The sequence below is a fragment of the Pongo pygmaeus genome, chromosome 3 (genome assembly GCF_028885625.2).
Source record: "Pongo pygmaeus isolate AG05252 chromosome 3, NHGRI_mPonPyg2-v2.0_pri, whole genome shotgun sequence".
Classification (NCBI taxonomy): domain Eukaryota; kingdom Metazoa; phylum Chordata; class Mammalia; order Primates; family Hominidae; genus Pongo; species Pongo pygmaeus.
In genome coordinates, this window is record NC_072376.2 from 155,462,671 (window position 1) to 155,487,486 (window position 24,816).

At 37.3% G+C, this 24,816-nt stretch overlaps 1 protein-coding gene across 7 annotated transcripts in view; it reads right to left on the minus strand.

The window, feature by feature from the left end:
- Positions 1-24,816, minus strand: part of INPP4B (inositol polyphosphate-4-phosphatase type II B) — an 831,569-nt gene that overhangs the window by 394,844 nt on the left and 411,909 nt on the right. For all 7 annotated transcript variants that reach the window (XM_054486648.2, XM_063664144.1, XM_054486649.2 and 4 more), the window contains 2 exons: positions 4,484-4,700; positions 2,497-2,541 (listed from right to left, as the gene is read on the minus strand). In XM_054486648.2, the coding sequence (XP_054342623.1) occupies positions 2,497-2,541; positions 4,484-4,574 (136 nt within the window). In that variant the 5' untranslated portion in view covers positions 4,575-4,700. The remainder of the gene's footprint in view (positions 1-2,496; positions 2,542-4,483; positions 4,701-24,816) is intronic.

Below are 24,816 nucleotides of genomic sequence, written 5' to 3' on the forward strand. Positions count from 1 at the left end.
TAAGCAGAAGAACTTCAGCAAGACATAATTATTATATAGCAGCACACAAACAAAGCAGACACAAATCCTTGATGGAAAATAACTTACACAAAGCAATATGGCACCTAGCAAATTGATTGGTGTGGCTGTTTTCCTAATTTAAAAAGCAAGGCCATTGAAATTCCTAAATAATTTGAATACTTTGGTTAAGAGTAGAGAATCAAATATCAAAGATTTAGTTAAAATTCGTTGAAAAAGCCCTCTTCCTTACCGAATTTCTTTTTCCTAGAATTTGTTCTTGTTTTACTTCTGATTAAATAAATATGCACGCCCTTAAACATGATAAAAATATTTAAGAAGCTATTATTCTTTCATTGGGAAATGAATAGAAGTTACTCATACAATAATAGGTGACGTCAGAGGATTTATGGAATTAAAAAATCTCAAAGAAAAAAATGACAAAATGGACAGTAAAACATCCAAGGGTTTATCTGTAAGACCCTTGAAAGAGTAGTTTTTAAAAAAATTCTTCAAGAGATGGTGTAGTTAAAGATCTTAAAGTGCTAAGGAACCTAACAGTTTGGGGACTGTGTCTTCTAGGATCAACAACACAGTTCCATGATGACTTGAAATAGTATTTTTTTTAGTAAACTTGTGTTCACTCATCAAGCATTTCTTGCCATTTGACAAGACAAAATTATCTGTTGTTGTTTCTTAGTATATTTTAAAAATAAATATAAAAAAAGAAATTGAAGTTTTTTTATACTGGAAGAACATTATCATGAATAAATTCTTGCAGCTGCTAATCTCTTAATTCTTGATTCAAAACCGGAAATATAAGTGATGATGGTGTTGTTACTGAAATTTACTTGGCTTTCTAAACAAACAGCATAGTTAGGTCTTTGAACAAGAAAGATTCTCTTAATTGCACTAGAAGACAGGTATTTAGTTCAAGTATGCCATTTCTTGAAGGCTGGCCACCACATTTGCCTGACAATTACCACCCTAATTGCTTCTGCTCCTTCAGATTCCCTCTTTCTCCAGCAAGCAAACAAGAAAGCTTTATTTGTGCTTGGAAATATATCAAATCACTCTAATGAAACTTCACATTTCAGAAGTACTGTCAAAAAGGTAAACAGTGAGTTTCTTCTCTTAAAAATGAAAGATGGATAGATGAAAGCTCAAGTTGTACGAGTGAAGAGTGCCTAGCCTTTCTTTTGCTCTTCAGCTCCATTTCCCAAAACACATTCTTTTTATATCTGATACAATCTGAAAACTCTCTAGAGAGAGAGGGAGAAAAAAATAATGGCCTCATTTTTGATACTATAAAATTTTCTTGAGTTTTTCACATTTCTGCCTGTTTCTAATACCTGGAAATATTTAAAAATCTTTAATATTTAATTTACAGCACATTTTTAGCTATATTTGTAAAAAAGAATGTTCAAAAAATGAATTACATACCAATTATGGTCTCAATAAGTCATTTTAAAATAAAATATTTTTAGCAAAAAATATAAATTTAAAACATAATAAAAATGCATGTTCCTAAAATACTTAGAAATTCCGACCACTAAAACTCAGTATAGAGTATATATATATCTCAATTTGCTCCCAAAACTTTAGAAAATATATATATTAATATGTAAAGATTTTGATACTATAATACTATATGTGGTCTCTGTATATGAAATTGAATATGTGCATGTATTATTCTATAAAACTTAGTTTAAAATAAAATGTAAAAATACTACTGTCTTTCTGAAATATTTCAGAACCATGACAGGAAAAAAAAAAAAAGACCAGTCTATATAGTTCATATGAACCACATTTTTACCTTAAGTACCTCTTTGTAGCTAATTTCCTAATGGTATTTTTGCAGCCATACTTAATTCATATATAAAGTAGTTTCCACTCATTAGTTAAGTAGTGGAGTGGTCTCAAAATGCACACTTTTAATTCATTCTTGGACAAAGTTATAAATTTTTACACGTGACAGATATTTAGAGTTGCTTAAACAAGTCAAAGCTTGATTGAAAGTTAAATTCTCAAATGTCACTGGCATTTTCACAAAAATCAATACGGAAGAGTCAGGGAACGTTCTTGAATACGAGAGAAATGGGCAAGAATCCTGGAAATGCCATAAAGAACACAAAGAGAAATTATAGGTGGCCAGTCTCCAGGCCAGGTATAGAAAATTAGACAAACAGAGTTGCAGGAATGCTGGTTAGCAACAAAATGCAGTCACTATGTTAGAATGAGTGCTGGGCATGGAATGTGCGATCAGTAGATCTGGTTGAAAGGCAAAACTATCACCACTGAACCCTGTATCCTTGGGCAGCAAGTTAATTCCTACAAATTTGGAGAAAATAACACCTACCTTATAGAACAATTTTAAAAATAGAACAATGTTCATAAAAATTTGTCAAATATGTATTGATGTAAGCAATCTACCTACACTTTGCAAACTACTACACAAATTCTTCTATTTATTGATATAAATAAGATGGAATTTCTTACCAAGGATGAATTCCAACTGTGGTTCATTTGGAGTCTTCTGGATACCTATAAATAATAGGAGCAAATTCAGATTTTTAAAAAATTGAATTATCAAGAATATGTCAATATATATTACTATGCTTCATCGTGACCAGAATGAATAAATACAATATGTGGCAGAATGAATAAACTTGGTTTATCAGGGTTATAAATAATCAGTTCTCAGGGCAGGGCATAATATTTGTTGCAGAACTAGATGTGAGTTAAGATTTGATTGGTCATTTTATCTGTATGGTTATAAAGAAACCAAGAAATGTTTTTGTAAGCCACGGCAAACATAAAACATATTTTACAATTGTGTTTAACTCTTTTGGATGCAATGTAGACAGAAGTGGATCCTTCATAAAGAACTCCCTTACCAAAATACTCTCTTAAATGGATTTTTTTCCAAGCCACTCTAACCTGCTGTAAACAGTAAATCAATAACAAAAGAGGTATCTTCAGCTAGGTTATGATGGACATTGTAGTGCTGGTTATTCTGTTAATTTATTAATAGCTCAAACCAACATTTTGTAAAAGGTTTCCATTCCTTTGGTCAGCAATGTTTAAAAAATATAATAAGATGGCTAAATAATTTAAGATGAGCTAGGAGGGAAAGTGAGTCTGGGGACAAAGGTACAGAAATGGAACCATCAAACGGCTGGAAGGTAGAGTGATCAGATTGTGGGAAGTGATATGGGTAGATGCCTAAAATCCACATACAGTGTAGGAGCTGCCTAAACAAGAGTGGATGACTGGATGTATGAACGGGACGCCATTTGTTACAACTCAAGGGTGGCCAAAGAAGCAAAACTAACATGTATGAAAAAGTAAACTATTTGGCAATAAATGAAAGAATATTATACAAATCCTTTCCTTGCTTATTTTTGCTGGTGCATTCATCAGATACTATTTAAATTTACTGGCATTTGGTCACTAGTATATTTTAAGAATCACCTTTTTGTATAAAAATTAACTGCTTTTCATTCAGTTATTTATTATTTATTTTTGCACAGTAACTGTATATTTTTTCTCCTGCTGACATTTAGCAATTGCTTTGGTTAACAATTTTAGATTTTTCAAGAGAGGTTAAGGTGACAATCATTAGGTAGGTTTTTCTGAACTTGAAATGTCTGGGTTTTTTTAAAAGGTCATTAACAATTAACTCTGCTTTAAACATTGATAACCAGATTTCTCAAAAATGCATCCAACCAATACAATTTTCTAAAGATTAGCTTTATAATGTAAATTAAAAGAGAAGGTTAGGCATATATTTGCCAGTGTTAAATAATTGAACTACAGGAATCTTCTGAAAAGAAAAGAAAAAGGCATAATTCATGCTAAACAATAAAACCCAAACCCTAGAATTTTAAATATAAAAGAAAACATACAATTCTTCCAAAGATTTTAATTACTTGAGTAATACAAAACCAATTTTAATGTTCACATGCAAACTTGGCCAAATCTTCACTGGCGCTATATTTGTGGCCTAGGGCTCTCTGGTATGGCAGTGACAGTCTAAATTTCTAGTGTAACCATTTTTTTCTTAATGCTTTCAACTTAACTACCTTTTGGGTTTAAAGAGAGAATTTCTACAGTATAAAAAATATTCCCATATAAGATTATATAAATACCAGTTATTCTTACAAAGTATTAGTGTCTAGAAGGTATACTTAAAAAGTATTCATTGGGCTCTTAATATATGTTCAAGAGCTTTGATCTTGTAATTTGATATTTAACCATTTCATGGACTATCATCTGTCTTACCCAAGATAAAAGATGAGAGGCATATCATACACTCACACCACCAAGGTAAACAGTGCAAAGGAAAAGTATTTTGGTAATTTGATGCCATTTGTTAGAATCAAAGTTCCTATGAATCTACGAATGCATATATGTATGTGTATGTTTCATCGACCCAATTTGCATCTTTAGATGCAAAAACAGGGAGGGATACACACATACTTACTTGTAAACTGACAGTCCCCAGGGTCACTGGCCTGGGCTGTGGGAAGAAAGTGCTGCCCTTCTTCTGATGCCCCTTCCTCTTTAATTTCCATGATCAACCTTCACAGTTTTAAAATTTTCCAAATTTTCTTGTCCAAATGTCACTTCTAGTGATTTCTGGTTTAATGTAGATGTATCTTCCCACTAAAGATCTGATATCCCACTCTGAAATTCTGTACCTAGGAAACATCAAAAGTTAAAATTTCAGTCATATTGGAGTTCAGTATAAAGCTAAATATTAAAGGTAGGTAGAGACTGCAACTACATTCAAATAAACTTTCTTCCTGCCTACTCCACTCATACTTTCAGAACCATTCCACACAGTTAATGCATCATAAAGTCTAGGTTTAATAGGTATTCTCAAAGCAATTATTACATAGTCATATGAAAGATTTCTAAAACATGAAAGGTATATTATTTCTCTTCTAGTTCATTCTGTAAGATAGTGGATGGCTATAGGGGCTGCTAACTTAGTATAAAACCTAATTTAGCAGCAAGGGCATGTAGTATCTTGTCAAGACATTACCATGTTTTGGCAAGGTGAATATTACTATCGTTCTTTCCATTAGAATTGCCCTTTATGCTCATCTCTCCAACCACCCTTGTTAGAACATGATTACTGAACACATAAAAAATAATTTGGCATGACATTCTTCTTCCAAGATGAGCCAACAGGTTGTACAGGAGAGTTTCCAACCTCATTATTATCCATGGAGTCTTTTGCTGCTCTACTTGATAAAGGTGTAATTGTTTAACGATCATGGTATATGCTAAAAAGAATGAATCATTCTTCTAAAAAGCTAAAGCTCAAGGGGAAATTAAAGCAATAGAAAATTGATGAAAATTAGCATGGGGAAAGAAAGAGTCTCCAAGAATTTAATACCCTGTCATACAGACAGCCTCAAATACTTACAAATTCATTTTGATATTTAACATGATATATATGACCAAGAATAAATTTTTTTAAAAATCAGTGTTGTTTTAAATCAAGTTACCAGCTGAATTAAAATGTATAAAAACATTTAAATGTCTGCCCAATGCCATCTAATGAGATAGCAGTAATCAAGTTTGGTTTAGAAAACTAATAATGTCTCAAACTTCACAAACCAACAGCCTCACTCTTTGCGGTTCTTGGTAAAGTGGCTTCATTTATAATTCAGCTCTAGTTTAAAAAAATGTGGCAGAAATTAAATTCAAAAAGCTTCTTGAATTTTTAGAAAATAGTATAATAAAATTATGGATAAATACATATTGGCTTCTAAGGATACAATCAAAAATATTTCTGGGGGTAGAAGGCTATTGCACCATCAATTAGACCAAATCCATCAATTTGAAAATTATGTTTTGAATTAATAATAAAGCTTGAACAACGATCATGCTTCCTAAATTTTACCATTAAATTTAGAAGTCTTTTCTGATAAGAACACACACATTCATAGCACCACGTTCTCCCAAAGACCTATGACAAATGCTAATAGTGAGATAATATCTGTAGCAGACTGCAAGGCATGTGTGACTTGGACATGAGGACTATATCATTTGTTAACTTCTCTATATTTCTTGACCAAAGACTCAACCCACAATCCTGATTAGTCATCTTCAAATGTGAAAAGGAGGCAGTATGATGAATCCTAGCAAAATAACACCTCAGCACACTATCGGTGAATAGTTAATGAAATAAATAACTCTGTGTATCGGTATATGCGCACTTGTATAATTTGAGGATGGGAGGAGAAGCCTGACATAAGACGTCTACAAAGGCTCATTAATGTGGTCCCATTTTAAGCATACTACCCATGCAAAGCTAATTCGCTAAGTGAAAATAAGTTCAATTTTAGAGAGAATGAAGTTAAATATACAAAACAAGAATTATGAGATAACCTCTTGATATTCTGTTTATTTTCATTGAAGACAAACTGAAGATTTGGTACTTGTTATCCAAGCACACACTTCAGAAGGAATTAGTCACAAAGCTCAAGAAAGTAACTGCATTTTTAGCTGTTAAATAGAGCATTTACCTATAGTTATGAAAACATACAACAGTTTATTTTCTGTGCCTACTTGCAAAATTTTTTCCACAATAATAGATTGTGGTTGTTGTATACCACAAGCATATTTAAAAGAGATAGCTTTTAAGCATATTTCTACTCAGGCCAGTTCTCACATCTTTTATTTTACTCAGAAGAGGTACAAGCTGAATGGCCATCATACTCAGAAAATACTCTTGGTTCTCTCACCCTGCCCCAGGGACAAAAGATGATTGGTAGTTATAGTTCAGTTATATTTAATTGAACAATATTTCTCACTGACCACTACAATAACAGATATTTGTTAATATTTTGTATACTTACATTATAAATGGCAATCTGACAGACACATAAAATCATGCAAGAAGGTTATTATTAATTAGGAAGACAAGACTAACAACACATATCGAAAAATTGGAGACATTACATAATGAAGGGGCAAATGTGATGTGCTCAATATTAGTACAGTGCTGTTCACTCACTAGTGATAGGTAAATCAAATAGCATCTTCGTGTCAAGATAGTGTTCTGGTGGCAAATTGCAGGTACAGGAGATTTGTGTAAGGAGAATGCCCTTAGTTGTTATGGTTCCTTTTTAATAGCATATTTCAGGAACAGTGTCATATACCAGAGTTCTCATCAAATTTGAGACTTTTTTAAAAAAGGAAATGGAGATTACAAGGCTGAAGAAGGAGAATTGCTTGAACCTGGGAGGTGGAGGCTGCAGTGAGCTGAGATCGCGTCACTGCACTCCAGCCTGGGCAACAGAGCAAGACTCTGTCTCAAAAAAAAAAAAAAAAAAGGAAATGGAGATTAAAAGAAATAAGATAAAGGGATTAAAATAAAAAGTACGGAAGATGAAAGGAGCAAAAAGAGGTGTCAGATTTCTTAGTGATTACATGTAAAAAGTTGTAATGAGGGCAATCACTTTGCAAATATTAAATAATGCAACTTATTTACAATAGTCTTTACCTCACTATCATCTATAGAGACCGAGACATGATATTTTTTAGTCCAGTGTAGAAAATGGCAAAACAAGTTTGAAGAAACAAGGTGTGCTAAACCCTTTACCTCTCATTTAGTGAACTACAGTGATGTACCTGGATGGTCAAATTCCAAAATTTTTACATAATGAGCTGAAGACACTCCTGAAATCCATGAAGTTGGAATCAGAGGTAGACAAAGACAGGTGAGGGAGACCGAGTCAGGGTTCAGGGAGTGGTGCTCCTCTGTAGGACTTTAAATCCCAGAAGGGAGGAGAACTCACTGGTGGATGGCAACTGATGTCCTGTCTCCATTGCAAATATAGGAGGAGCCGTCTTTCAGGTTGTCCCTGTGGAAACATTGAACTTTCTACTGGGAGTGGAAGACAGCCCATCAAGTAGATGGGCAGAGGGACAGGGCCTCAGTTTAAACCCAGCGTTTCCCTCTGCTCCTCTCACTCAGGGATGAGCCTGAGAAAAGATTACTGGCTCTCAAAGTGTGGATAAAAAGGAAGCTGAGCTGAGACCTAGCACATGTCTTTGATAAAAGGGATACGGTGACTCTGCGCCAGAGGTTATAGTGTTGGCTTTCTAGGCCAAGAAGCAGATAGAGGATATGGCCAAAACTCAGTAAGTTTTCTCTGCCATCTAGAGACAAGATGAGGCCCAGTTAGTCAGAAACCATGAGAGAGGACAATCTATGTAGCAAGGGTGGTGTCCAATCTTTTGGCCTCTCTGGGCCACATTGGAAGAAAAAGAATTGTCTTGGGCCACACATAAAATGCACTACCAGATAGCTGATAAACTAGGAAAAAAAAAATCACCAAAAAAACTCATAATGTTTTAAGAAAGTTTACAAATTTGTGTTGGGCCACATTCAAAGCAATCCTGGGGCCGCAGGTTGGGCAAGCTTAGGCTACAGGTTACTCCAGCCAGATGGGGGAGCAGTGACTGGGCCAGGATTGCTGTGTCTCAATGGACAAAAGCAAATATCCACCCAGTAACAACATGAGACCAAGGAGTTCCATTTGTCCCATGCCACATGGTCATGAGAGACCCTTTTTCTCACACAAGTGGCACTATCTTAGGAAAAGAAGCAGGGAAAAGGGGAGTTAGCATAAAGATACTTAAACACAAGTGTTTTCAACAGTAGTGGATAGAAAGTTAAAAACTTTTATTCATTAGTTTTGTTTTGTTTTGTTTTGTTTTGTGCTCTCACTTAGTGGTGCTTATCATGACCAAAATATGAAGGAAAAAAAAGTCCTTTCAATAAGAATGAAACTTGCCATTCCTACCACAAATTTAATTTTTTTAATTTTAAATGATTTTAAAATTTGATTTAATGATTTAGAATTTTAATGATTTAAAAATTTGATTTAAAATAATGATTTAAATGATAAAAAAATCATTTTTAATGAAATGCTTAAAAAATCCCTACATAGTTATCCCTTTAAGATAAATAAAAGTACAGGAATTTATTTGGGAGGTTGGGGTGGGGCCAAGATGGCCAACTAGAAGCACTGGTGATCAGAGGCTTTCATCTAAAAGAAGCAAAAGAGCATACAAATCCTGCACCAGCAACCGAGGTATCCAGTTCTGTCATCAGGACTGATGGGTGGTTGGCATGACCCAGAGAGTAAAAGGAAGAACAGTGTGGTGTGGCTGCCCACCTGAGAGCCATACAGGGCAGGGGAGCCCCCATACCCAGACAAGGGAGGCAGGAAGGAATTGTGCTATCCAGCCTGGGGAACCTTGCTTTTTCCAAGGAACTGTGCAACCCATAGATTGGAAGATCCCACTCATGAACCCATGCCACTGGGGCCTAGGGTCCCAACCACGGAGCCATGCAGATTCTCAACAGCCACTTGGCTGGAATCTGTCTAAGTCAGCCAAGTTTCCGGGGGAGGGGCAGCTTCACCACTGCTGCTGTTGCTTGCTGTCTAAGCCTTATGAGCTCCTTAGGGGAGGGGCAGGAGCCAACATTGCAGCTGCTAGCTACTTAATACACTAAGCTACCAGTGGGGAAGGGCGGCAGCCATCACTAAAGCTCTAGGCCACACTTTTCCCCTGCTAAAGCCAGGGAGGCTGGACGACTGGGTCCCAAGGGGTATTCCCCACAGCCCAGCACACTGGCTGTGGCAGACTACGGCCAGATTGCCTCTTCAAGCCAGACACTGACCCATCCCTCCTCACTGGGCAAGGCCTCCCTACAGGAACTGCAACAACTCCAGCTAGGTGCTCAGGGACAGAACTCTGATCTCCCTGGGCCTGAGCCCCTAGAGAAAGGGGTGGAAATAGTCTCTGTGAACCAGCAGACTTAGTCTTCTCTCCTGCTAGCTCTGTAGAATCCAGGCAGCCCAGAAGAGCAGGTTTCCCTCCAGTGCAGCACACCCACTCCACCACGGGACAGCGAAAGTGCTTTGTTAAATGGGTCCTGCTTCCCATGCCACCCAACTGGGTGAGATCCCCCACAAGGGTCATCAGACACCCTATACAGGAGCGTTCCTACTAGCATCAGATCGGTGCCTCTTGAGGTCAGAGATACCAGAGGAAGGAGCAGGCACCCATCTTTTCTGTTCTCCAGCCTCCTCGAGTGACATCTCCAGGTGCGGGAGCAAACCAGATGAATAGGGCCTGAAGTGAACCTCCAGCAAACCATAGCAGCCCTACAGAAGAGGGATCTGACTAGTGAAAAACAAACAAACAAAGCAACAACAAGAGCATCAACAAAAATGTCCCCACAAAAACCTCATCCAAGGGTCAGCAGCCTCAAAGATTGAAACTAGACAAACTCATGAAGATGAGAAAGAATAAAAAAAAAAAAAAAGATAAAAACTCCAAAGGCCAGAGTGCCTCTTCTCCTCCAAATGATAGCAACACCTCTCCAACAAGGGCACAGAACTGGATGGAGGATGAGATGGATAAATTGACAGAAGTAGGCTTCAGAAGGTGGATAACAACAAATTTTGCTGAGGTAAAGAAGAATGTTCTAACCCAAGGCAAAGAAGCTAAGAACCATGATAAAATGTTACAGGAGCTGCTAACTAGAATAAACAGTTTAAAAAGGAACATAAATGACCTGGAGCTGAAAAACACAGCACAAGAACTTTGTGAAGCATACACAAGTATCCATAGCCAAATAAATCAAGCAGAAGAAATAATTTCAGAGACTGAAGACTATCTTCTTGAAATAAGGTAGGCAGACAAGACTAGAGAAAAAAGAATGAAAAGGAACCAACACAACCTTCAAGAAATATGGAACAAAATCTTCAATATGAGACGATGTAAAAAGACTGAACCTACAACTGATTGGAGTACTTGAAAGAGACAAGGAGAGTGGAACCAAGTTGGAAAACTTCCCCCACCTAGAAAGACAGGCCAACATTCAAATTCAAGAAATACAAAGAACCACACTAAGATACACCATTAGAAGATCAGCCCCAAGACACATAATCACCATATTCTCCAAGGTCGACATGAAGGAAAAAATATTAAGGGCAGCCAAAAAGAAAGGCCAGGTCACCTACAAAAGGAAGCCCACCAGACTAACAGCGGATCTCTCAGAAGAAACCCTACAAGCCAGAAGAGATTGGGGGCCAATATTCAACATTCTTGAAGAAAAGAATTTTCAACCCAGAATTTCAAGTCTGGCCAAACTAAGCTTCATAAGCTTAGTTTAATGATAAAGGGGATATCACCACTGATCCCACAGAAATACAAACTACAATCAGAAAATACTATAAACACCTCTATGCAAATAAACTAGAAAATCTGGAAGAAATGGTTAAATTTCTGGACACATACACCCTCACAAGATTAAACTAGGAAGAAGTCAAATCCCTGAATATATCAATAACAAGTTCTGAAATTGAGGCAGTAATAAATAGCCTAGCAACCAAAAAAAGCCCAGGATCAGACAGATTCACAGCTGAATTCTACCAGAGGTACAAAGAGGAGCTGGTACCATTCCTTCAATATTTTAAACAACTGAAAAAAGAAGGATCTCTTTAAGGAGAACTATAAACCACTGCTCAAGAAAATACAAGGGGACACAAACAAATGGAAAAACATTCCATGCTCATGGATAGGAAGAATCAATATTGTGAAAATGGCCATATTGTGCAAAGTAATTTGTAGATTCAATGCTGTTCCCATCAAATTACCATTGACATTCTTCACAGAATTAGAAAAAAACTACTTTAAAATTCATATGGAACCAAAAAAGAGCCTGTATAACAAATACAATCCTAAGCAAAGGAACATAGCTGGAGGCATCATGTTACCTGACTTCAAACTATACTACAAGGCTATAGTAACCAAAACAGCATGGTACTGTTACCAAAACCAACAAATATACCAATGGAATATAATAGAGACCTCAGAAATAAGACCACACATCTACAAACATCTGATCTTTGACCACCCTGACAAAAACAAGCAGTGGAGAAAAGATTCCCTATTTAATAAATGGTGCTGGAAAAACTGGCTAGCCATATGCAGAAAACTGAAACTGGACCCCTTCCTTACACCTTATACAAAAATTAACTCAAGATGGTTTAAAGAGTTAAATGTAAAACCCGAAACCATAAGAATCCTAGAAGAAAACCTAGGAAATACCATTCAGGACATAGACATGGGCAAAGATTTTATGATGAAATTGCCGAAACAACTGCAACAAAAGCAAAATTGACAAATAAAATCTAATTAAAGAGCTTCTGCACAGCAAAACAAAAACAAAACTACAATCAGAGAGAATAGGCAACCTACAGAATGGGAGAAAATTTTTGCAATCTACCCATCTGACAAAGGCCTAATTTTCAGAATTTACAAGGAATTTAGACAAATTTACAAGAAATAAACAAAGAACCCCATCAAGACATGAAATGCCTTCTACATGTAAAGATGTTTGGTAGCCTAAAACAATTATTTATAAATTTCTTGTGAATAAATCACAGACATAAAAACTATAGATGAGTTAAACCTTTAGGGAATGCACACTGTGGGACCATGGGGTGCACCACTCAGATGTCCCATCAAGAGACCTGCTGTGAGAAATACGGGTGTCTGAGCCTCAAGCCTCCATGTCTGCAGAGTACTCCAAGGCCCTCAGGGAGGCCATGTGCCTCCTGGATCACTCTCAGTGCCTACAAATGGCAGAAGTATTATAGTCAGGCCATTTTTGCCTGATGCGGGATTTTGCTAACAAGCAATCTTTGTTCTGGGGCTTCCCATCAGCTTGGCCAAGACTTTCTTAAAGCTGTACTATAGTCTGAGGCTCTTCCTGTGTAATTCTCCCCCTTCCGTCTCTGTGCAGAAGTGTCATACAGGTGTATTACAGTCTGAAGATTATCCCACCCTGCTCTCTCACCTTTATCCTTCTCAAGTGTCCTCCCAATAAATCTTTCCCATGTCTCATTTCATCTTGGCATCTGTTTCTGAAAGACCTAAACTGACACAAACACTTAGTAAATGCTACTATGGGAATATGTTCCCTCTTTCATGGATTCTTTCACATTTTATTAATTTATGTACCTATCTATATGTGTGTGTATTTATTTGGGCTGATTCTTGACAGAACAGAAATCCTGAGACATGAACAAAAGAATGCACAAACTCAAGAGTTTAATCAATTTTTCCTCCTATGAAGCAGCATACAAGTAAGAAAGAAACTCTCTAATGTTGGTATTCCCTATTGGCTTCTAGCCAAAATTTAAAACTCTTTCTGAGCCAATTATGGAGTTGAGTTGATGACAACCTATGATATCAAATATGCAGAAGAAACGGGTCACATTACACACAATGGCTTTCTACATTCCATTCTATCATCCTCAAATGCATTCCTAACTGACATACCTTCAAATTCTATGGGCCAGGTTTAAGTGCCACCTCGTCCATGATGACTTCTCTTTCTTCAGCTGAAAGCAATACCATGCTCTCCTAAGTTCCCCTAGTAACTTATCTCACATAATTTATTACTGTTTATTTTCTACTTTATATATATACTTTTTTTCTCTGCTTTTTAATAAAATAACTCTGTCAGAATGTAAATTTGTTTCTCTTCTTTATTTCCCCATAGCAACAAGATTGATTCCAATAAACACTAGATAAATCTATTCGTCCATTTATTGTATAAATAAACATTTATTAAGAAGTCACCATGTGCAAGGCACTGAGCACACAGAAATAAATAACTTAGGATTGGCCTTTAAAATAATTCAGTCTTAGTAGGAGGAAATCAAGTGAATAGTTACAGTGGAATGTGATAACTGCCATGAAAGGGATATTATCAGAGTATAGGGCAGAAGGAAAGAGCACCAAATAAGGGCTCAAATAAATCCAGGATGACAGCATGGAAGAGGCTCCAGGAAGTGAACTACGTAAAGGGGAGAGTCCTGGCAATTCTAGGCCAACGGAGCAGCAGGAATGAAAGATGTGGGAAAATAAGACTATGACAAGTCAGAGAACTGCAAATAGTTCAGTTTGGCTAAATCCAAGATGTTGGTTTTCCTAATTTTTTTATCCTGTCAATGAAATTTTTTCATAAGAAATATAATGGCTTATATGTAAAACAGATAAAAGCAGAGCTGCTCTGTTTGGGGTGGGCTGGGAAATACAAGCCCTATTAACCCCCTGCCCGTTATTCACTCCTTGCCCTCGCTTTTTCTCTCATGGAGCTTTAAAAATACATTCTTAGATCTCAATTTGAAAACTTTAAGTCCCCTTCTTTTTTTAAAATAAATACATTTTATTGTGTACATTTAAGATACGCACATGACGTTATAAGATACACATATATGGCAAAATAGTTACTATGGTGGAACAAATTAACATATTCATCATCTTATTCATTTACCTATTTTGGCCCCTGTGACAACAGCAGCTATAATCTACTCATTTAGCAAAAACTCTGAATAAAATACTATTATTAACCACTGTCCTCATGTTGTCCATTAGATTTTTGTGTGTATGGTGGTGGTTATTCCTTATCTGAAATGAGAATTGCTTCCAGAGAAAAACTAGCAAGATAAGCGGAGATCAGAGAAAAAGCTTGAAGGCCAGGCTAGAGAGAATAAGCTTAATTATGAGAGCAGAAAGAAGCCACATTAGATATACTTAAGCAAGAGAGTGACATGATCATATGTGAATTTTAGAAAGTCCACTAGAGTGTCAAAGTAAAGACTGTACTGAAAGGTGGTAGCTTGATAAGAAAAGCAACCTATTTAGAGGTTAATATTCAAGGAAAATAAAATAATAATGACGGTTAAGCCAAGATAGAAGTATATGATTAGAGAACAGATTCTAGATTCTAAGTTATTAAATAGAATTACTTGATGTTGGTGATAGAATTAGATGTGATATCAGAGTTGAATTCATGCAAAAGAGAAAGATCATGCTACCTAGTAAATTACAAGCCACTAACCTATCAGGAGAGAATAAAAGAAAAGGAATTTTAGTCAAGTATAGTTAATTTAGTTTTACTCATGTTGTTTCTGAGGTGCCTTAAAATAGAAATACACATGGGTCTAAATTTTCAGGAGAAATATTAAGTCTAGAGAAGTATCTTTGGTTAAGTGTATTTGGCTAATGGTTAAAACCAAATAATTCATGAAGGCACGGAAAAAAAATGCATATAGTGAGAAGAAGAGAGGGCTCAGGAATTAACCTTAAGGTGCAAAAATATTTAAGGGGACAAGGAAAGAAGTTAGTTGGAAAAGGTGTGGTCAGTGATGGGAGGAGCAGAAGATAGGAACAACAGAGGGAACAGTGTCATCACTCCACTTAGCTGTTATTTCTCAAGCAGATAAGGCCACTGAGTTAAGTTCATCTGACAAAGGGCTAATATCCAGAATCTACAATGAACTCAAACAAATTTACAAGAAAAAAAACAAACAACCCCATCAAAAAGTGGGCGAAGAACATGAACAGACACTTCTCAAAAGAAGACATTTATGCAGCCAAAAAACACATGAAAAAATGCTCACCATCACTGGCCATCAGAGAAATGCAAATCAAAACCACAATGAGATACCATCTCACACCAGTTAGAATGGCAATCATTAAAAAGTCAGGAAACAACAGGTGCTGGAGAGGATGTGGAGAAATAGGAACACTTTTACACTGTTGGTGGGACTGTAAACTAGTTCAACCCTTGTGGAAGTCAGTGTGGCGATTCCTCAGGGATCTAGAACTAGAAATACCATCTGACCCAGCCATCCCATTACTGGGTATATACCCAGAGGATTATAAATCATGCTGCTATAAAGACACATGCACACATATGTTTATTGCGGCACTATTCACAATAGCAAAGACCTGGAACCAACCCAAATGTCCAACAATGATAGACTGGATTAAGAAAATGTGGCACATATACACCATGGGATACTATGCAGCCATAAAAAATGATGAGTTCATGTCCTTTGTAGGGACATGGATGAAATTGGAAATCATCATTCTCAGTAAACTATAGCGAGAACAAAAAACCAAACATCGCATATTCTCACTCATAGGTGGGAATTAAACAATGAGAACACATGGACACAGGAAGGGGAACATCACACTCTGGGGACTGTTGTGGGATGGGGGGAGGAGGGAGGGATAGCTTTAGGAGATATACCTAATGCTAAATGACGAGTTAATGGGTACAGCACACTAGCATGGCACATGTATACATATGTAACTAACCTGCACATTGTGCACATGTACCCTAAAACTTAAAGTATAATAATAATAATAATAAAAAGCTTTTTTTTTTTACATAATTGGGATACATAAGCACATTTAAATGCTGAAGTAACATGGCCAGAAAAGAGAGAGAGAGAGAAATAGAATTGAACATTAAGGAGATACAAGCAAGGAAAATCCAGTTGGTACAATCCACTATAATTAAAGAAAGTAAGGTGAGTAGAAAATGAAGCATGATCTGAAATTGATGATGCTCTTACCAATGGCTGTATTTGTTTTCTTAAATAAAAAAGCGTATTTATGAACTCACTGTAGAAAAAGATTTTTCAACCCAACTTCAAAAGCATAGACCATAAGAAAAACATGGGCTGGGCACAGTGGCTCACACCTGTAATCCCAGCACTTTGGGAGGCTGAGGTGGGTGGATCATGAGGTCAGGAGTTCGAGACCAGCATGGCCAACATGGTGAAATGCCATCTCCACCAAAAAATACAAAAATTAGCTGGATGTGGTGGCATGTGCCTGTAATCCCAGCTATATGGGTGGCTGAGGCAGGAGAATTGCTTGAACCTGGGAGGCGGAGGTTGCAGTGGGCCAAGATCATGCCACTGCACTCCAGCCTGGGTGACAGAGCAAGACTCCATCTCAAAAAAAAAAAAAAAAGAGAAGAAGAAAAAAAGAAAAAGATGAATAAACCTGACTACTTTAAAATTAAAATGTTCTGTGGGAAAAAGATGTCACAAAAAGTGAGGAAACAAACAACAGACTAGGAAAATATATTTGTAACACAGAAGGTTCCAGTGTCCATTTAGGATGTAGAAAGATATAAAGAATGACTCCCACCCTAACTTCAAGGAAAACTTAAATGATGCATGAAATCATAAGTTTTCCTTAACTAGTAAAACAGATGAGGTCTCAGGGCAACCAACTAGTTGGATACTTAAGGAAATTTACATGTCTCCATGGAGCAGAGCATGGTAGGAAGAGATGTCAGGCCCTGTATTAGTCTGTTCTCACACTGCTAATAAAGACATACCTGAGACTGGGTAATTTATAAAGAAAAGAGGTTTAATGGACTCACAGTTCCTCATGGCTGGGGAGGCTTCATAATCATGGTGGAAGGCAAAGGAGAAACAAAGGCATATCTTACATGGCAGCAGGCAAGGGAGAGCTTGTGCAGGGGAACTCCCATTTATAAAACCATCAGATCTCGTGAGACTTATTCACTACCATGAGAACAGTATGGGGGAAACTGACCCCACGATTCAATTATCTCCACCTGGCTCTGCCCTTGACACATAGGGATTATTACATTTCAAGGTAAGATTTGGATAGGGATACAACCAAACCATATCAGACTTCAAAAAAGCTGGTAATAAGAATTCAACCAAAATATATAATGTCATCTGTGGGCTAGCATGAGAATATAACACTCCTGGGAGCCTTTACTCAAGAGTATTCTGCACTGACTAAAGGGTGTTCTTTATGGACCTCACCCAAATGCCCATGAGAATGATTGGAAGCAGAGTGGGTGCCTGGAGAAAGTGTCCCTTTGAGGTACATGCCTGCTGAAGGGGAACAGCAGTCATTGCAGGAAAAGTACAAAGACCCACTTGGATCCTCTTTCCTACAGAACAAAAATGACAGACCCTGTTGACCTTAGGTGAAGACTCATTGAAATTAGAAAGGGAGGAGCAGTAAATCTTCCTGGGATGACACCATTAGAGATCCTCTGATCCTTTATTACTATAGAGTGATCGGATCACTGAGAAAGTCCCACCTTAAGACCCAAGAACATAGGGCCTGTCTACAACCAAGCATGAAATATGACGATAGAGAATGCCTCTGCCCCCACCACCAGGCTGAGACACCAAGAAACAAGTGACAGAAGGCTACCTCCCACCAGAGGGGGCGTGCAAGCACAAATAATGAACCTCTCTCAGGTAGAAACTTCTCAGAAAGCTTAAAGTAGAGAGTGGAGAGTGGAGAGCAGTCTCCAGCCATCCAAACCGCACTCTAGGCACAATTTAATATTAAAGTAGAATAAAGAGAGGAGGAAGAAGAGAGGAAGATAAAGGAGAGGGAGAAAGAAGAGGAAGAGAAGGAAAAGTGGGGCAGAAGAGGAGAAGGATGAAAAAGTGTCAAAAGCAAAAGCAAAAAAATAATATGTACATATATACCAAGAGACCCAGACTCAGATATTACCCAGGTATTAGAACTAACAGAAAGGGAATATGCTAAAAACTCTAGTGGAAAAAGTGGACAAGTTGCATGACCAGATGGGGAATTTTAGCAGAGATAGAAGCTATAAGAAAGAATAAAACCAAAATACTAGAAATGTAAGTAAAACATAGTAACAGAGATGAAGAATGCCTTTGACATGCTCACCAGTAGGTTTGACACAGGCAAGGAAGTAATCAGTGAATTTGAAGACAGGCAAATAGAAATTATCCAGACTTATGCATTTAAGTTCCTTGTAGATTGTTGATAGTAGACCTTTGTCAAATGGATAGATTGCAAAAATTTTCTCCCATTCTGTAGGCTGCCAACAAACAACCCCATCAGAAAGTGTGGGTGTAGGATATGAACAGACACTTCTCAAAAGAAGACATTTATGCAGACAACAGACATGAAAAAAAAAAACCCTCATGTTTATTGGTCATTAGAGAAATTCAAATCAAAACCACAATGAGATACTATCTCACACCAGTTAGAATGTTGATCATTAAAAAGTCAGGAAACAACAGATGCTGGAGAGGATGAACAAAAATAGGAACACTTTTACACTGTTGGTGGGAGTGTAAATTAGTTCAACCATTGTGGAAGACAGTGTGGTGATTCCTCAAGGATCTAGAACCAGAAATACCATTTGACCCAGCAATTCCATTACTGGGTATATACCCAAAGGATTATAAATTATTCTACTATAAAGACACACGCACATGTATGTTTACTGCAGCACTATTCACAATAGCAAAGACTTGGATCCAACCCAAATGCCCACCAATGATAAACTGGATAAAGAAAATGTGGCACATAAACACCATGGAACACTATGCAGCCACAAAAAAGAATGAGTTTATTTCCTTTGCAGGGATATGGATGAAGCTGGAAACCATCATTATCAGCAAACACACACAGCCACAAAAAACCAAACACCGCATGTTCTCACTCATAAGTGGGAGCTGAACAATGAGAACAAATGGACACAGGCAGGGGAACATCACACACTAGGGCCTGTCAGGGTGTGGAGGGCAAGGGGAGGGAGAGCATTAGGACAAATAGCTAGTGCATACGGGGCTTAAAACCTGGATGACTGGTTGATGGGTGCAGCAAACCACCATGGCACATGTATACCTATGTAACAAACCTACACATTCTGCACATGTATCCCAGAACTTAAATTATAATTAAAAAAAAGAAAAAAAGAAATTATCCAGACTTAAACACAAAGAGTGAAAAAGCATGATAAGTAAAAAAGCATAAAAGAATATCCACAGTAGACTGTGACAATTCAAGCAGTCTAGTACATATGTTATTTGAATCTTAGAAGAAAAAATAGAAAAGAATAATTATTTGAACAGATAATGACTGAATTTGCCAAAAATGCTGAAAAACATCAAATACAAGAACAAAACATCAAGAAAACTGGTGTGGCCACATCAATGTCAGACAAAATAGATTTCACATTAAGGAATGCTAACATGCACATTATATAATTATAAAATGGTTAATTCATCAAGAAGACATAATGATCTTAAACGTGAATGTACCTAAAAATTTCATAATAGATGAAGCAAAAACTGACAGAAGTGAAATAGACAAATCCACAATACTTGAGGACACAAACATTCCTCTAACTGTCAGAGTAAACAGAAAATCAGTGAGGATATAAAATACTCAGACAACACTATCGACAACTTGACCTAACTGACACTTATAAAATGCTCTGCCTAACAATAGAGTACATATTTTTTCAAAGTGCTTATGGAATATTCACTCAGACAGCTTCTATGCTGACTCACAAAAGAAACCTTAACTAATTTAAAATAAATGAAATCATAACAAGTGCATTTTCTGACCACAAGGAGATTCAACCAGAAATTACTAACAAACATATCTAGAATATTTCAAAATATTTGAAAATTAAACAATATACTTTCAAGTAATTGATAAAGCAAAAAGAAAGTCACAAAAAACATTTATATTTATTTGAACCAAAATAAAATCACTAAACTACGTATCAAAACATGCTTGGAGGAAAATTTGTTGTATTAAATGTTTATGTCAGAAAAGAAGGTCTCAAATCAATGATCTAAGCTTTTACTTCATAACTAGAAAAAGTGCAAATTAAATCTAAAACAAGCAGGATAAAAAAAAATATGTGTCATAAACATAGCTGATGAAGATTTAGTTTCCAGAATGTATTAATCATGTGAGCAAATCAATAAAAAGTAAAAACAATAGGAAAAAAACTATCAAAATATAAAAACAAGTAATTCAAATATAGTAAACACAGATCACTCAGAAACATATTAAATGATTATCAACTTCACTAGTATCAGGGAAATGTAAACTAAAACCAAATTATATATAAAATATAACCATCAATAAGTAAATACTTTAGTTTCAAAACCTCAAATATTGATGAAGATTTAGAGTAATATAAACTTTTATAAACTGCAGGTACTCCAACCACAATGAAAAATAATTTGGTGATACCCAGTAAAGTTAAAAAGTAATTTCACTTCTAAGCATATAATGTAGATAAACTCTTACAAATGCATATCAAAAGATAACTAGGAGAATGTTTATAGCAAATCAAGTTCTAATAAAATATTGAAAACAGGCTGAGTGTCCATCAACAAGAAGGTAGATAATATATTGTGATTTATTCATTCTTTATAGTAGAGAAAATGAGGAGCTCTTCATTTTATGAAGCAACATAGATAAACTTCACAAAGTACTGAGGAAAAAGAAGGTGTGAGTGGCAGGAAGGCAGACAGAGAGAGAGAGAGAATGGCACTTACAGACATTGTTAAACACTGTAAAACAATACTCTTTGGTTCTATAGCTTGGTGCAAAAGTAATTGCTAATTTTTCCACTAAAAATAACCTGATATATTGCCTAAGGGTACATACACAAGAGGTACATTACAGAGAAATTAAGGAGCAGCATGATAAATGTGATCAGGGAGGGGAACAAGTATTCTTCAACTGTATCAGGACAGTTTTATTTCTTAAAATGGGTAATAGGAAAAAAAGTTTTTCTTTATATCTGTTATGTTTTAAATAGTCATTATGAATTGAACTAAAAAGAGGCAGAGTTGTGTGTTGAGAGGAAATTCTGAAGCAGTGCGGTAGGAGCAGAGTTTTTAGCTGGTTTCTATGAGCACTGGGTGAGGAAACAAGTCAGCATGTGTCAAGGAAGTTGTATGGATCTGGCGGGGCCTGGAGACCACAGATTTGTGGGGGCCTCAGTCTGACTAGCTGTGAGGCTTTCTCCAGCAGTGCTTGGCAGCCTGGAGAAGAAGGACAGTATAGTGGACGTAGTGTTGGGATTTTGCCTGCTAGTGCAGTGAGAAAAGAGTGATGCACAGAATGTAGTATTCACAATGGGACCAAAGGGTCTCTAGGCTGGATTGGGAAGCCATTAAGGAAGAAAGATGTAATATATTTAATCTATTGGGAGATGACAGAAGTATTCAGGTCTAAGTGATGAGAAGTGAGAAGTTCAGGGTACAGGCACAGAGTAAATAAGTGGCTGAAATGGAGTGGTGTTGTTAGTCTCTAGAGCCAGCAAGACAAAGAAACTATGCATCAATGGTGTTAGATGAGTAACTTGCATGAAAATTGAAATCACCCTGAAGGATCACCGTCAGGGCCTGAGGACTAGGGAAAGACTGTGTGCCTAGTAGAAAAGTCCGGAGGACCAGGAGTTTGAACAATAAGCATAATAAATAGGAGTGAAGATATGTATAGCTAGGCATTTATAATCGTAAATGAGATTATTACAACTTAAAGGGCATCTTGTGGCACTAGGAAAATGGTAACCCTGCCTCTGGGCTCTCTGATGTGTGGCCTGCCTACATGAGAGGAGGCAGCAAGGAGGTAGCCCTTATGAGAATAAAGCCAGGTTTCTATTAAGACAAAGAAACAAAGAAAACATTCCCCAAAGAAGTGGAAGGTGAAAGAGACTATTTTTCATAGAAACAGAAGACTCCATGAACATTATGTTATATTTTAAAAGTGAGATGATTGGGAGAAGATAGTCATGGCCAACTAAGTCCATAGCAAAAGAGGATAATACAATAGGGAAAGATAAATGACAGAAAGTGCCTGTGGTGTAGGTGGTATCTCAGGATGACAGGGATGTGAGGCATCACATGATTAGCTATATTCTTGGGTGCTGAATGGACCTCTGGTTAAATAGGTTTCCTGGCCTGTGCAGGCTGATGTCCAGGCATGGAGTCCTGGATGCTTGATGATGCTACACACCTATGGCTCTTGTTTTGGTTTCCAAACAGTGCTTAGATATAAAGTGCTGAATCAATTATTATCTCCTATCTATCTCCAAAAAAAAAAAAAAAAAAACACTGAGCAAGTCTCAGTTATGCTGATGATGTAACCTTTCAATAGTGAAGCATTAAACTTGTTCACGTCACAACAACGTCACAACATTTCTAAAGCCAGGACTTCATTCTAGTAAACTAGATATATTTCACAATGTCAAATCACTTAAAAACCTTCTACACACCTGGAATTTGCAAGATAGAGTGTGAATGGATAGGATCACACCTAGAAAATCTGGTTAAGTAAAGATCAGCCAAATGCTAAATAATGTCAAGAAAAGGTAAAACCAGAAATACGATCCAGATGGGGATTTGCCTCTGTCTTTTCTGTTCCTTTCCTCTCACTGGGAACAAGGAAAACTACTTTGAAGGCTACCATCATTGTAGGACAACTATATTCAGAATTTTGCAACCAGGCCCCTGTGCCCAATAACAGGAATGTATCCTAATTTAACATCATCCAAAAGTAACATAAATAAATAAATAAAGTTTCAGGAGAAAGATTCTCTTTGTGGAAAATGGCATAAATTGGCAAATTCCGTATTTTACCTGAAAAAATAATCAAGCATGTATTTAAAGGTTAAAGGCATGGTGGCTTCTCACGGAGACCCCTGACTAGGCAGAAGATAACTCCCGTCAGGGCAATGGATGTACATGCATGGATGGGGAAACGTTTCTGCCCAGGAAAACCAATCGCATCAGGAGACAATTGAATTCTCCAGGATGTCAGTATGGTTTTGCTAGCAATATTAAATTCAGTGAGGACCTGCTTTGTCACAATAAGAATAAAGATGAGAGTTGTCAGGGCTCCAGTATGACAAAATATCCTGAAGGCAAGCAGTCCAGCTGCAGACTAACACTGCAACTAGTTAGTGATGTTCTCTTTACCACAAGGAAGCAACACTGACATCAAACAGACAGAGAAGACCCACGGATCTAGCAAAACCAAACAGTAACAGTCTGTAAGCATATTGACACTTAAAATATGGTCCCTGGACAAGCAGCATCTGTATTACCCAGAAGCTTATTAGAAATGCAGAACCTTGAGCCACACTCTAGACTTACCACATTAGAATGTACATTTTAGGCCAGGTGCGGTGGCTCACGCCTGTAATCCCAGCTCTTTGGGAGGTTGAGGCGGGTGGATCATGAAGTCAAGAGACTGAGACCATCCTGGCCAACATGGTGAAACCCTGTTTCTACTAAAAATACAAAAATTAGCTGGGTGTGGTGGCACATTCCTGTAATCCCAGCTACTCGGGAGGCTGAGGCAGGAGAATTGCTTGAACCCGGGAAGCAGGTTGCAGTGAGTCAAGATTGTGCCACTGCACTCCACCCTGCTGACAGAGCAAGACTCTGTCTCAAAAAAAAAAAAAAAAAAAAAAAAAGTACGTTTTAGCAAAGGTGATTCTTATGCACACTTAAGCTTGACAAGCATCACATTAAGGCACAGAAGACCACTCAGATTCTAGGCTCATAAAGCAAAAGAGATGAATAGGGAATTCTGCCAGATAAAAAGCCAATGTGGGCTACAGACCCATGTTTACTTAACCAGACTTTCTAGACTATTGCCTGGAGCTGTCCTGGATTCTAGCCTAGGCTTCAGTCTCTCCAGCAATTGGTTCATGTCATACCATCAGCACTTCCCAGGCTGTCCAGGGTCTCATAATCTCAGTTCTCTCTCCCTGGTGCTGGACACTCACCTTCCCTCTCATCCTCTATAAGAAGTTGACCTCTTTGTGATGGACCCTTGCCATAGAGCAGCCCTGACCCAGGCTAGATTCTGTCCCCAGCTCTCACTCCCTTTCATCTTTGCTCTCCCCAGCCTCAGCTCTGCTGCCCAACCCTTGGCACCCCACTCAGCCCCTGGCAAAGACAGACCAAAGTACCTCTGGGGCTAAACAGAGCCAGTTCATGGCATGCCAAACTTAGGAATGTGTTGGAGGTTGGCAAGGACAGTTAGAGCACAGCTCACAATAATAACTAGTGTCTTAATGTCATCAAAGCGGGATCATCTAGAATTTAACAA